At 39.8% G+C, this 13,646-nt stretch overlaps 1 protein-coding gene across 5 annotated transcripts in view; it reads right to left on the bottom strand.

Annotated features, from left to right (window-relative positions):
• Positions 1-331: 331 nt before the first annotated feature.
• OPRM1 (opioid receptor mu 1) overlaps positions 332-13,646 on the bottom strand; it is a 51,000-nt gene continuing 37,685 nt past the window's right edge. For 2 of the 5 annotated variants that reach the window (XR_014065523.1, XR_014065524.1), the window contains exons 4-5: positions 13,154-13,289; positions 332-960 (exon numbers count right to left, since the gene is read on the bottom strand). Coding sequence is in view for 2 of the 5 variants with exons in the window: in XM_081530345.1 (XP_081386471.1) it covers positions 922-960 (39 nt within the window). In the remaining 3 variants the exon portion in view is untranslated. The remainder of the gene's footprint in view (positions 961-13,153; positions 13,290-13,646) is intronic. The other 3 variants (XM_081530345.1, XM_081530346.1, XR_014065525.1) reach the window with 2 other exon arrangements.

The raw sequence follows: 13,646 nt of genomic DNA, 5'->3' as shown, positions 1-13,646 counted from the left end.
GGTGATGACATTATAGAAACATAATCTTCAGGAAAATATTCTGGGGTCATTGTTAATATATCATGTCCAAGGAACTACACAGAAGTGAAAAGTAGATCACCCATTTTTCTCCACTGTCCTTTGAGTCTTTCAAGTTTGAGATTAAGCCTACCGGATCCATATTTTCTTAAAGAGTTTAAACTGTTCTGAAAATCATCAAAAAACAGCTGTCATTTTGTCGTGTTGATTCAAAAGGTGTAAGTATTCTGGGAAGAGTTAAAAAAGAAAAAAGAGAGAGAAAGTATGATGTAAAGAGAACATTTAGTAAGAAGAAATTATGAGAAATAAAGAGTCCATTTTAGGGCTTTACTTCCTGTGGGGATAAAGTGATGAAATGAAGGTGGAAGCTATATTTTAACTCCAAAGATAATTTTGAGGTTAACATTAGAGGATAAAAATGGGACAATTAATTCTCTTACAGACAGGGAAAGTCTTGGATGTTCACATAAGGTGCTTTGATCAGAGGTAGCATTTAAATTACATTACTATGATGAATTTAACAAGTGATGGTTTTCCTTTGATGAGGCTGTAAATATTTGCTTGAAATCAGAATATTACATACAGTAGGGCCATCTTCCATGATGGCCTTAATGCACATACCACAGCTGGTTTCAGTCCCGTGGGGCGTCTTCCTCTGATTATGTACACACAGACTCAGGGCAGTTCAGTTCTTTCCTCCCTAATGCTTGATTTAGTTTGGATGTCCCTCTCATGTGCAGAGTGGAGGAACTCTTTCCACAGAGGAAAGAGTTTTGATTACTTCGGGCAGGAACAGGCACTTTCCCAGGAAACCAGAGCTTTCCACGCGTTCTTACAGTGACCTGCTTCCACATAGATGGTGGCATCAAAGCTCAGTGAGGGTCTGAATGGTATGAGACCCAGTTAGGGTAACGGAGCAGTTTCTGCTTCCAGATTTTCTAGCTGAAAGAAGAGAAAGTGGAAAGACAGTGAATATTTCAGGTTGAGTTGCAGTACACAGTTATTGGACATCTGTGTCTGAAAATACATTGAGAATTTTCATGTATACTTTCATCTGCAACTCTCAGAGTTTTTCCTAAATATCAAGACATTATTTAATCTCTTGAGTCTTTATGAATATGCTATTGCACTTGTATACACTGATGAATAAGAATTATACACTAGTCCTAAAATAGATATGATATGATGGCTTCATGAAAAAAAAAATAGTTTAACCCAAACTCTGTTTCCCTCTGTCCTTGATCCTCTTCCCTCCTTATCTTCAAATTATTCATGATTTGATCAGAATTTCAAAAGAAAAGCAACACCTCTCTTTGTAGTACCTTTTACCTTCTTTCTTTCTAGATGAAGAACTTTTATTTTTCACCAAACTCGCTAAATCGGTGGATTTTTTTTCCGAATAGCCACTGATTTGCAGTTCAGAGGTTTTCTCACCCCCACCCCCACCCCCACCATAAACCCAGCATATCTGCTGAGCACTAACAGGACATTTGTTCACACACAAAAATGTGGCTTGATATTTTCTAGTAAGGGAGGAGGATCACAGACATGAAGCGAGTTTTATGATGAACAAATAGCTGTTGCTGTCATACCGGTTACTTTCGTTGAGAAAAAAAAGAGTTGTTTGTATAGTAAGTGGAAAAAGATGAGTTTTTTTCCCTTTAACTTTATTTTGGTAACTTTCACACTTCAGGAAAAGTACAAGAATTAGACTGGTATTAATACAAAGAACACTTGTGCACATTTTATCCAGATTCACCTACTGTTAACATTGTACCCATTTGCTTTACCACTTGCTTCCTCTTCGTTTTTTTCCTCCTTCAACAGATGCATAGACATACAGGCACACACATACACAGACACACACACTTTGTCTTACTGAACCGTTTGATGCTAAAATTTGATCCCTAAATATTTCACGATGCATCTCCTAGGAGTAAGGAACAGAGAGCTCACTATGGGATCGCTGTGGGAGAGGCAGAGTCTGCCATGACCCCTGGGTGCTCCTGTTCATGCTTGCTGATGGTAGGACTTAACTGACCTGGAACCGTTTCTGCAGTGGTAGCATAGGTGATTAAGTAGGTCGAGCTGACCACAGGGTTGATCACTGTGTGACTGCTTGCTCCTAAGAGGCTGGTTTATTGCTTGTTACCAAAGGGACTGAGACGTTAGCTCTGGTTCCTCAACTGTGACACAATCACTGTGTGTGCAGGCACCATCTGGTCCCATCACATCACCCTTCGCAACAGCTAAAGTTTCTACTGTTCATTGTGCTATGACTACCTAAGTATTTTTATCTACTTTTGGCAGATTGCTTGCTTGCTCGCTCTGTCATCTCCTCCTTTGGGGTCTTGTTACTTCTTGTCCTCTCCTAAGAGGCTGAGGTTCTTCCCCAACTGGTGCAACAAGCAGTATGTCAAGATGGATGATGAGGTTTTAAAAGAGAAAAGACAAGGGCTCATGGAAGAGATCTCAGGATGTGAAGAAACTCTTCGGGAGCAGGTGGCAAATGTTCTGGCCCATGTGGTGAAGAGAGAGGATGTCAACGCTCCACCCTGTCCTTTGTTGTTGCTGCTGTTTAGTCACTGAGTCATATCTGACTCTTTTGTGACCCCGTGGACTGTAGTCCTCCAGGCTCCTCTGTCCATGGGATTTTCCAGGCAAGAATACTGGAGTGGGGTGCTATTCCTTTCTCCAGGAGGTCTTCCCAATGCAGAGATCAAACTTGAGTCTCCTGTAAGGGCAGGCAGATTCTGTACCACTGAACCACCAGAGCCACCCTGTCCCATCTGTTGATAAACAGGAGTTGAGTGGATGGATGGAGGCTGAGCGGTGGTGAACTCTAACCAACTGCCCAAGTGGTGCCATGGTTGCCGCTTGGTCTCCTATGGACCAGGGGACTAGGAGAGCGCTCTGAGCCCCACTAGGGAGGAAAGTACAGCTACATCCAGTCTTAAGTCACAAGTAGAAATATCTAGAGGACAGTAAGTCCCTATATTGAGCACCAACATATAGATCCTTAATGAGAGGGAAAGGGAGCAAGCTCAGGAGCATTTTGATCAACAGACTGAGCAACTTGTAGACCCATGGATGACAAAGGAATGAGGAAGGTTATGCTCTTAGAGGGTGAATGAAGCACCTAGGCTGTCAAAATCTTGAATGGACTATGACTCAGAAGTGAATTCTGGAGGCAGTAAAGAAAATATTCTTTGCAGAATGACTCTCTGTTATCACAAATGTAGCCCAGCACTTAACAGCACTATCCAGCTATTGGAGACAATATGTGCCTTATCTATGCATGCATTTTGTTGTCTGCAAGTTAATCAGATAACCTGTCAAATTTGGCTGAAGACCTAAGCAGCAAGTGACACCCTGGGGCTTTTCTGAACTACAGATTTCTGTAAGAGGAGGCAGCCTCCGTGAGGAGTGTCCCTCGGAACCTTCCTGGGACTGTCATTATCCACTTCAACTGGGGAAGGAATAGCTCAGGCTTTGGAGCTACTGGGAGGGGAAAATGTTTATGCTCTCTTTGTCTCCAAATTCCAGGCTGCAGCCTGGCAAAGCAATCACATGGTCCATTGAACAGGAAGCAGCTCTGATAGCTAAACTGACCTCCTGCAGGGTTTATCACCCTAGTCTGTGTGCTGTGACATCAGAGGAACTTGTGTGGGTTTGGCTGGACTTGAGTTACTTGATGATGCCTAGTGTTATTAAAGGCAGCTCTTAAGTGTGAAAATCTAGTACATGTACAAACACACACAGATAGATGCAGCCGTAGAGTCATAACTAGCTGACCTTCTTAGTTGCTAAGATATCTCTTTTGAAAACTTGCAACTCCCTGACATTTTCTAAGACTAGGCTTCTTTCCTGACCGTAATCACAGTGCTGTTATAAATTCAGTAAATTTAACATTTGACATAGATACAATATTTTAATCCACCATCAGCTTTTCAGTTTTTAAAAGAACTTCTTAAACTGTTATGTTCTCCAGAAAGTCAACTAGCAAATCCCCTTGAGCTATTTTTTAGCCTACTTTGAAAAATAAAGTTTCCAAAAGCTTTTAGGTTCAAACTGAAGCTTATTTGAGGTACTTTTAATCTCTAGTGGTACAAAGATTGGTACGTGCTTCCTATCCCTGGAAGGATTTTAAGAGACTGCCTTTTCTCATTTTATTAATCTCTGGGAGGAAATAGAGGTCTTGAGAGGTGAAGTGATAGGCCCAAGAGTATTGGTGGAGGAAAGCCCCTTTAATATTTTAATTTTACTCTTTGTAGCGCTCTCTTCCACTTTTATTTTCTCCTTCCCATCCTTGATGGCACCCAAAGTTGCAGTTGAAGCCAGTACCAGGCTTGGGGTATTTCTGAAGCTGGTCAATGTTTCAGTCAGTCATAGACTTCAAAATCTCATTCATTACAGAATCCATAAAAACAGAGCCACCCGTCCACAAGGAAACTTTGGGAGTGGATGACTCATCGGCAAAGATTTCCATTTATGTAAGTGGTAGAGAACTCATCCCCTCTTCCAAGTTTCATTGCTGGAACAGACACTTTGGAATGTAGAGTGTAACGAGGGGTCATACTTTAGTAAGGGGGAATTCAAGGAGAGGTGGAATAATCTGATATTTCAAAGCTTGCTGTTTAACTGCTAAGTCATGTCCAACTCTTTGCGACCCCTTGGACTGTAGCCCAACAGGTTCCTCTGTCCATGGGCTTTCCTAGGCAAGAATACTGGAGTGGGTTGCCATTTCCTTCTCCAGGGGCTCTTCCTGACCTGGGATCAAACCCATGTCTCTTGCATTGGCAGGCTGATTCTTTACCACTGAACTACTAATCCAGACTCAAATATGCCATATGCTTCTTTCTGCTTTTAATATGAATTTTTGTTCAATATAATAAATTCTTTTGTAAAAGGAAGCTTTGGTGGTTACCTCTTTTGCTGTTCACTAGGAGTAGCTAGTCCCAAGAGCCTGAACAAGGGTAACTAATCAAGACCAGAAATGAGCCTGATTCATTGGCTAGCAAAAGAAGGTAGGAAAGTCCTGTCTGAGAAGATGTCCCCTAGGCAGCCAGTAGCATGAGATGCTAGACCCACACAGCTGGACAGGAACTCAGGTTTTTTGGTTTCTGATCTTGTATTGTTTCACAAGGAGGATTGTAATTATTTAACCTTTGGTATGGTTTTCACAGTTAAATATAAATCACTTTTAAAAGAAACCTATTCTCTAGTGGGACCTTGCTGCATAGCACAGGGAGCTCTGCTCGATTCTCTGTGAAGACCTAGATTGGTGGGAAGGGATGGGGGTGAGAGGGAAGTCCAAGGAGAGTATATAGGCATAGGTATAGCCGATTCTGTTCATTGGTCAGCAGAAACTAATACAACATTGTAAAGCAATTATACTCCAATAAAAAAGAAAAATATTTTCTTCAAAGATGTTTCATTCAAAACAAAAGAATTTGTCAATTATAAGGCTTCTTACTAGCAGTGTGTAGTTTAAAGCACTGAAAACATATCCCAAAGCTATGTAGATTTCTTCCCCCTTTAGGATGGTAACCAGAAAGTGACAAACTTCAAAATGAAACAAAACAAAAGTGAGAACCCAAACAAAATGCAACCTGTTCTATTTTCAGAGGTATAAAGTTTCATTATCTTGTTTGCATTTAGACCATATGTTTTGAATGAGAGAGAATAAGAGATTGATAATCAATTTTAGAATCCTGGTTAATGCCTAGAATTATGAGAGCTTGCCTTTCATTCTAGTAAAATTTTGAATTTGGAACAGATTTGTGTCTAACTGGAACTAATCATCTATGGTGGGCGTTTTGAAGTGCTTAGGGAAACCATTCTATGAGATGTTTAAGAGAAAAACAAGTATCATATCTTAATGCATACATGTGAAATCTAGAATCGTGGTACATATGAACCTGTTTGCTGGGCAGCAACAGACATGCAGACACAGAAAACAGACATGTGGACACAGGGAAGAAAGGGGAGGACGGGACCGATTGGGAGTTTAGGACCGAGATATACACACTCTGTGTGTGAAATAGATAGCTACACGCTAACAAAGTTATGCTCAAAATTCACCAAGCCAGGCTTCAATAGTACATGAATTATGAACTTCCAGATGTTCAAGCTGGATTTAGAAAAGGCAGAGGAACCAGAGATCAAATTTCCAACATCTGCTGGATCATCAAAAAAGCAAGAGAATTTCAGAAAAGCATCTACTTCTTCTTTATTGACTATGTCAAAGCCTTTGACTGTGTGGATCACAGCAAACTGTGCAAAATTCTTAAAGAGATGGGAAAATCAGACCACCTGACCTGCCTCTTGAGAAATCTGAATGCAGGTCAAGAAGCAACAGTTAGAACTGGACTGGTTCCAAATAGGAAAAGGAGTACGTCAAGGCTGTATATTGTCACCCTGCTTATTTAACTTATATGCAGAGGACATCATGAGAAATGCTGAGCTGGATGAAGCACAAGCTGGAATCAAGATTGCCAGGAGAAATATCAATAACCTTGGATATACAGATGACACCACCCTTATGGCAGAAAGTGAAGAAGACCTAAAGAGCCTCTTGATGAAAGTGAAAGAGGAGAGTGAAAAAGTTGGCTTACAACTCGGTATTCGGAAAACTAAGATCATGGCATCTTGTCCCATCACTTCATGGCAAATAGATAGGGAAACAATGGAAACAGTGACAGACTTTACTTTTTTGGGCTCCAAAATCACTGCAGATGGTGACTGCAGCCAAGAAATTAAAAGATGCTTGCTCCTTGGAAGGAAAGTTATGACCAACCTAGACAGCATATTAAAAAGCAGAGGCATTACTTTGCCAACCAAGGTCCGTCTAGTCAAAGCTATGGTTTTTCCAGTAGTCACATATGGATGTGAGAGTTGGACTATAAAGAAAGCTGAGCACTGAAGAATTGTTGCTTTTGAACTGTGTTGTTGGAGAAGACTCTTGAGAGTCCCTTGGACTGCAAGGAGATCCAACCAGTTCATCCTAAAGGAAATCAGTCCTGAATATTCATTGGAAGGACTGATGTTGAAGCTGAAACTCCAATCCTTTGGCCACTTGATTCGAAGAACTGACTCATTGGAAGAGACCCTGATGCTGGGAAAGATTGAAGGTGGGAGGAGAAACGGATGACAGAGGATGAGATGGTTGGATGGCATCACCGACTGAATGGACATGAGTTTGGATAAACTCCGGGAGTTGGTGATGGACAAGGAAGCCTGATGTGCTGCAGTCCATGGGGTTGCAAAGAGTCAGACATGACTGAGCGACTGCACTGAACTGAACTGAACTGAGTGGGAATCTTCTGTGTAGCACAGGCGCTCAGCTCAGTGATCTGTGACAATCTAGATGGGTGGTATGGGGAGTGGGTGGGAGAGAGAGGTCCAAGAGGGAAGGGATCTGTGTATATATATATATAACTAATTCATTTTGTTGTACAGCAGAAAGTAGCACAACATTGTAATGCAATTATGCCTGTGTTTTTCTCTCTGTCATGCCCAACTCTTTGCGACTCCATAGACTGCAGCCCACCAGGCTTCTCTGTCCATGGGATTCTCCAGGCAAGAATACTGCGGTGGATTGCCATTCCCTTCTCCAGAGGACCTTCCTGACCCAGGGGTTGAACCCTGGTCTCCTGCATTGCTGGCAGATTCTTTACTGTTTGACCTTCAGGGAAGTCCAAGAACTTAAGTACCCCATGGACTATAGAGTCCATGTGATTCTCCAGGCCAGAATACTAGAGTGGGTAGCCTTTCCATTCTCCAGGGGACCTTCCCAACCCAGGGATCGAACCCAGGTCTCCCGCACTGTAGGCAGATTCTTTACCAGCTGAGGCACTAGGGAAGCTCAAGAATACTGGAGTGGGTAGCCTATTCCTTCTCTAGCAGATCTTCCTGACCCAGGAATTGAACCGGGGAGTCCCGCATTGCAGGATTCTTTACCAGCTGACCTACCAGGGAAGCTCAATTAAAAAAAAAAAAACAAAAAAACTGAGACTGTATTCAGATACGTTTGAAAAGTTTAGCTTAAAAACAAGATGTGAGTACCTATATATAACTAAATGCAACACACACACATACACATAAACACACAATAGGGCTTTTCAGAGCCTTTAAAATGCTAATTCACAGTATCAGTCCCCATGACCGATATAAGATATGCAACATTTCTGAATATTTGCCTAAAACCTATTTTTTCATGGACCACATATTAACATTTCACTGTAATAGTGTTCTGTAAGAACTCAGTGGAACTTGTAAAAACTAAAAAGCTTATGAAAGAGTCATTTGTTCTGATTCCCTAAATATCAAATCTTAACACTTGAATTTTTATAACATCCCCTTTCATGCAGGCAAAATGTTTGGACTTTTAAGACTGCCAGTGGCAAGGGAATCCTTATGTCTCTAGGCTTAGAAAATTAGAGATTCCCATTCAGTTCAGTTCAGTTGCTCAGTTGTGTCCGACTCTTTGCAGCCCCATGGACTGCAGCAAACTGCAGTCCATCACCAACTCCCGGAGTTTAGTCAAACTCATGTCCGTTGAGTCTGTGATGCCTTTCAACCATCTCATCCTCTGTCGTTCCCTTCTCCTCTTGCCTTCAATCTTTCCTGGCATCAGGGTCTTTTCAAATGAGTCAAATGAAATTCCCACTACTGAATTCTAATTCTCTATGCTAGTCATTAAACATCATTTGACTGCTTACTTTTACACACATATACAAAAATGCACTATGAGTACATCTAAACAAACCTGTATAAAAGTCTTATGGCATTCAAACTGTCAGTATATAAATGCTATAATCTAGTTCTCAAAGCCACCACTGAGTGAAGGGGAAAATAGACTGGGAGGAGAGTAGGGTATGTTAATTAAAAGGTTTATAATATCAACTTCAACTGGATTCATTCCTCAGCCACTACTTTTTACCTATGACCTTGAGTGTGTTAATTCCTTAAACATTGATTTCCTCAACTGTAGAGATAATTCACACCTTATATGATTAAATAACATACACTGGATACAAACTGGTTAATAAATGTTATTTCTAATGGTCTTATTTTAGATAAATTTAAATTTATCCAAAAGCAAATATTGTAATTCTGTTTTCTTCTTCTTTTTTTTTTAGCCATTTTTAACTGAAGTATAGTTAATTTACAATTTTGTGTTAGTTTCAAGTGTACAGCAAAGTGTTTCAGTTATATATGCATACACACATATTTCTTTTCCAGATTCTTTTCCATTATAGCTTATTACAGGATATTGAATATGGTTCCCTGTGTTGTACAGTAGATCTTGTTATTTATCTACTTTACATATAGTAGTGGGTATATGTTACTCCCAAACTCCTAATTTGTCTCCTGTCTCCTGTTATCCACTTTGATAACCATACATTTGTTTTCTCTGTCTGTGAATCTGTTCCAGTTTTGTAAATACATTCCCTGTGGCTCAGCTGGTGAAGAATCTGCCTGCAATGCAGGATACCTGGGTTCGATCCCTGGGTTGGGAAGATCCTCTGGAGAAGGAAAAAGCTATCCACCCAGTATTCTTGCCTGAAGAATTCCATGGACTATATAGTCCATGGGGTCGCAAAGAGTTGGACACGACTGAGCGACTGTCACTTTCATTTGTATCATTTTTAGGTAAGTGATATATATGCTATTTGTCTTTCTCTTACTGACTTATTTTACTTAGTATGATCATCTCTAGGTCCATCCATGTTGTTGCAAATGGTGTTAATTTAATTCTTCCATTTTGTGGCTGAATGATATTCCACTGTATATATATACCACATCTTTATCCATTCATCTCTTAATGTACATTTAGATTACTTCCATGTTTTATGTTACTATAGATAGTGCTGCAATAAACATTGGAGTGCATGTATATTTTGAATTAGAGTTTGTCTGGATATGTGCCCAGGAGTGGGATTGCAGGATCATATGAGAACTCTAGTTTTAGTTTTTTAAAGGAACCTCGTACTGTTCTCCATAGTGGCTGTACCAATTTACATTCTCACCAGCAGTGTAGGAGGAGGGTTCCTTTTTCTCCATGTCTTCCCCAGCATTTATTGTTTGCAGACTTTGATGATCATTCTGATTTATGTGAAATAATATCTCATTGTAGTTTTACTTTGCAGTTTTCTAATACTTAGTGGTGTTGAGCATCTTTCCATGTGCCTGTTGGCCATCCGTATATCTTCTTTGGAGAAATGTCTATTCAGGTCAGTTATTACTAATAGCCAAATATTTTGTGGGAATAAATATATTTCCAAGTATACAATATTTTCTTTTCCCAGACTGTGGGCAATTTACAGAAACATAACTATTTCTTCTGCTACTTATGAAAGGTGGTATTCATTTTAAACTTAGATATACTTTAGTACTACACATGCATAGAGGTACAACTATATCATGCACATGTATGCTCTCTCTCTCACACACATACACTCATAACTGCAACTGTTTTCCTTTTAAATCAAAGAATTGCAAGTATAGCCACTTTAACCCCATTCATAAAATATGCATTAATGTAGTCAAGTGTGGTAATTTTGTGAGCTATTCTCATTTGGGGGCTTTTGTCATGGAATTGAAATACTTTCCCATCTTAAATTGGCTCTCCACAGACATCTTGTAAAAAAAATTGAGAGCCGACTTTTGAGAATGATGTAGTTGATTTGACAAATTAGGCTTCCACTTTTAGTTTAGCTAGGGATAATATAATTTTATAGTTAATACAAATGCAAAGTAGGTCATTTCTTAACCTGCTGCTTTGATTAAAATGTAAAGAAACTATTTTAAAAATAGTAACCCAAGGGTTTAGGAATGGGCTTGCCATATCAATGAGGAGTTAGCAGGAAGTAACATAATATTAGCTTTATCACTGTTGTATTACTTTCTCCTATAGGACTCACTGATTGATAAGGCTTTGTCAAAGGATATCTATATCATTTTGCTAAACACAAGATTCATTTGGTGAAAAACACTGTGCCAGTCATCTTGACTGAATGGGTTACTCAAGTTAGACACACCAGTAACTGTGATAATGTTTGGATAAAGTCATATTTTAATTCGGAGTTTTCAGTTTAGTGCTTTATTCAACATTCAGATTTTTGGACCCTACCCTGACTCAGTGAACCAATCTTTCTTAGAGTTCCCCCCAAATTATTCTGGAGCTCATAGTAAAGCTTTAAATCTTCTGTTTGAGGCCATACCCTAATATTTGAGTGCACAATGATGTTTTGTGGGATAACAGAGGAAAGCTTTGGATTCCTATTAGAATTCTATCTAAAAAGAAATGATACAAACAGACTCATTTACAAAACAGGAAAAGACTCCCAGAGAATGAACTTATGGTCGCTGAGGGGAAGGTGGAAGGGAAGGGATAGTCAGGGAGTTTGGGATGGACATGTACACACTGCTGTATTTAAAATGGATAACCAGCAAGGACCTGCGGTATAGCACAGGGAACTCTGCTTAGTGCTGTGTAGCAGGCTGGATGGGAGGGGAGTTTGGGGGATAATGGATAAATGCATATGTATGGCTGAGTCCCTTTGTTATCCACCTGAGACTATTACAACATTGTTGATACTCCAGCACAAAATAAAAAGTTAAGAAATATTATAATTCTACATGTCTGTCTGAGTTTTACCTCTTACTGATGGTTTGATATTGTATAATTTCTCCCTGAACATTTATTTTTTTCATGTTTACCCATTAGGGTTATTATTAGAAGCTGATATGATAAAAGTACTTTTTAATCTGCATGCTATCATATTAGTAAGATACCATTATTATTAATATTATAGTTATAGTTAATACAAACTCTGAATATTAATAATAATCCAGTAGTATATTAGAATTATCTTTTCCAATATATTGTTATACATTAAAAATTAATCTTTTGTCAAAACAAAAATTCATTTGAAAATGTGATTGGAGTGGAAACCACACAGGAAGGCAGGTCAGTAGTGGCCGATGTCTCAGGTCTGAGCTGGGCCTGGACCGATTTGAGCAAACGATGGAAGTGTTTTGAAACCAAGTAGAATCCAATGAGGACAACAACAGGATGGTACATGTACAAAGAAATTAAACTGCACTGACAGCAAATGGAAAATGAATACCTTTGCCTAAGTCTACCTAACAAAGATCTAGAAGACATAAAGACAACAAGCTGAACATAAATCATGCATTACGGTGGAGCAGTAGGCTGGACCCTGGAATGCACAAAAGAATATGAGCGTATCTTTTTTTTTTTCCCCCACAATGAGCCAGGGCATGATCTCTTTAGGGCACTGAGTCTGGGTCTTGATTTCCTCATCACTAGCATTTATTTAAAATTAGAAGACAAGCATAAGTGTAAGAAAATTTTTGAAAGGTGTAACTGGATTAGAGGACTAAAGGCTGGAGAGAAAAAAATGAAGAATCCCTCCTGGGAATATTTTCCTCTTATTGAAGGGTAAGTATGAAATAAGTCAGGGTGTCACACGATCCTTTAGCTTGCAATCAGTTCCAAGGAAAGAATCATTCTGGACCCTTCCATATCTCTTAAAATACCAAGAGCCCTCTGAGATCTTTCATATATTCAGATATTGGAGGTACAAGGAAGAGTGAGGCAGATGTGGTTTGTCCTGTCAGGAAGCTATGACTTGCCTGTCCCAGGCAGCATGTGCTACTGTGGATAGTGATCAAATGTGGCCACAATGACTTCCCTCCCTACATCCACATCCCTTTGCAATGTGACTGCAGCTCTGAACATCAATAGGTGGAGTCTGTTTTCCCATCGTTTGAATCTGGAACCTGTGATCACCGTGGGAACACGCCTGGGCTAACATGAATGACAGAAGATGCGGATCCATGAAGAGCCAGCCATTCTCACTATGGCCACTAGATCAGCGGGCTGACAGCCCAGCTAAGACTGGGGAGAATTGTCTATCTTAGCCCAGCCCAAATCACTCATCAATACAATTGTAAACTAAGTAAATGGCTTCTTTCAGCCAATAAATTTTGGAATGATTTGTTATGCAGCCAGAACTGACCAAGTAGCCCTTACCTATCAGTATAAGTATGACTCAAAGTTTATTCAGGGCACAAAACTTTCTTATAAGGCTTTTTGAATTACCTTGATAACTGCCACCTCTCCACTTGACTTTGCGTTGTATGGACATGGTCTCAGTATACAGTTGTCAGAATACAGACACCCTGGGAAGGTTTGATATTGGATCTCTGATCTGCAGAATATGAAGTTGACTAATGTGCTTGAGATGTGACATAGATAGAATAACACAAGACAGAGTCAGGACATAAATATCTGCAATGGTATAGATTTAAAACAAACAGTTAAAAAGTTAATACGAATCCAATTAGCTTTGTCTCATAACGTGATGGCTCATGAGTTAAAAAAAGAACAAAAAAAGAAAGAACAAATTCTGTCTGTCAGATGCTGAATTTGTAAACTAATGAACTATGTCCCATGTATTCTGTGTTCAATTGCTCAGTTGTGGCGGATTCTTTGTGGCCTCATGGACTGTAGCCTGACAGGCTCCTCTGTCCATGGGATTTTCCAGGCAAGAATACCGGAGTGGATTGCCATTTCCTCCTCCAGGGGATCTTCC

The sequence above is a fragment of the Giraffa tippelskirchi genome, chromosome 9, assembly GCF_054371585.1.
Source record: "Giraffa tippelskirchi isolate mGirTip1 chromosome 9, T2T-mGirTip1v1.2.pri, whole genome shotgun sequence".
Classification (NCBI taxonomy): domain Eukaryota; kingdom Metazoa; phylum Chordata; class Mammalia; order Artiodactyla; family Giraffidae; genus Giraffa; species Giraffa tippelskirchi.
The sequence above is the reverse complement of the archived record's forward strand: the minus strand, read 5'-3'. Positions and strand labels throughout refer to the sequence as shown.